Below are 275 nucleotides of genomic sequence, written 5' to 3'. Positions count from 1 at the left end.
CACCAACATGGTGACCAGGCCGCACAGGACCCCGATGCCCAGCCCAATGCCCACCGAGGCCTCCACGCTCAGCTGTGTGTCCAGCACCCGCTCCTTGTAGCACAGCATGAAGATGATGATGGAGCCAAACATCAGCCCCGTCAGGAACATGACGGCCTTGAAGCAGCGATAGCCTGTGAAGAGATCACCGCAGTCAGGGGGTGGATGGACAGCATCCCCATGCCCTTATCCCTGCTTGCCCCACCAGCCCACTGGGCTGGCCTAGTCCCCCCGAA

General features: G+C 61.8%; 1 protein-coding gene across 1 annotated transcript in view; it reads right to left on the bottom strand.

Annotated features, from left to right (window-relative positions):
* Positions 1–275, bottom strand: part of TMEM198 (transmembrane protein 198) — a gene marked incomplete at its 3' end in the record, with an annotated part of 1832 nt that overhangs the window by 1388 nt on the left and 169 nt on the right. Inside the window, exon 2 of the mRNA XM_009875644.1 lies at positions 4–202. Within this exon, the coding sequence (XP_009873946.1) occupies positions 4–202 (199 nt within the window). The remainder of the gene's footprint in view (positions 1–3; positions 203–275) is intronic.

Source organism: Apaloderma vittatum, unplaced genomic scaffold (genome assembly GCF_000703405.1).
Source record: "Apaloderma vittatum isolate BGI_N311 unplaced genomic scaffold, ASM70340v1 scaffold24578, whole genome shotgun sequence".
NCBI classification, from domain to species: domain Eukaryota; kingdom Metazoa; phylum Chordata; class Aves; order Trogoniformes; family Trogonidae; genus Apaloderma; species Apaloderma vittatum.
This window is presented reverse-complemented; position numbering and strand designations above follow the sequence as displayed.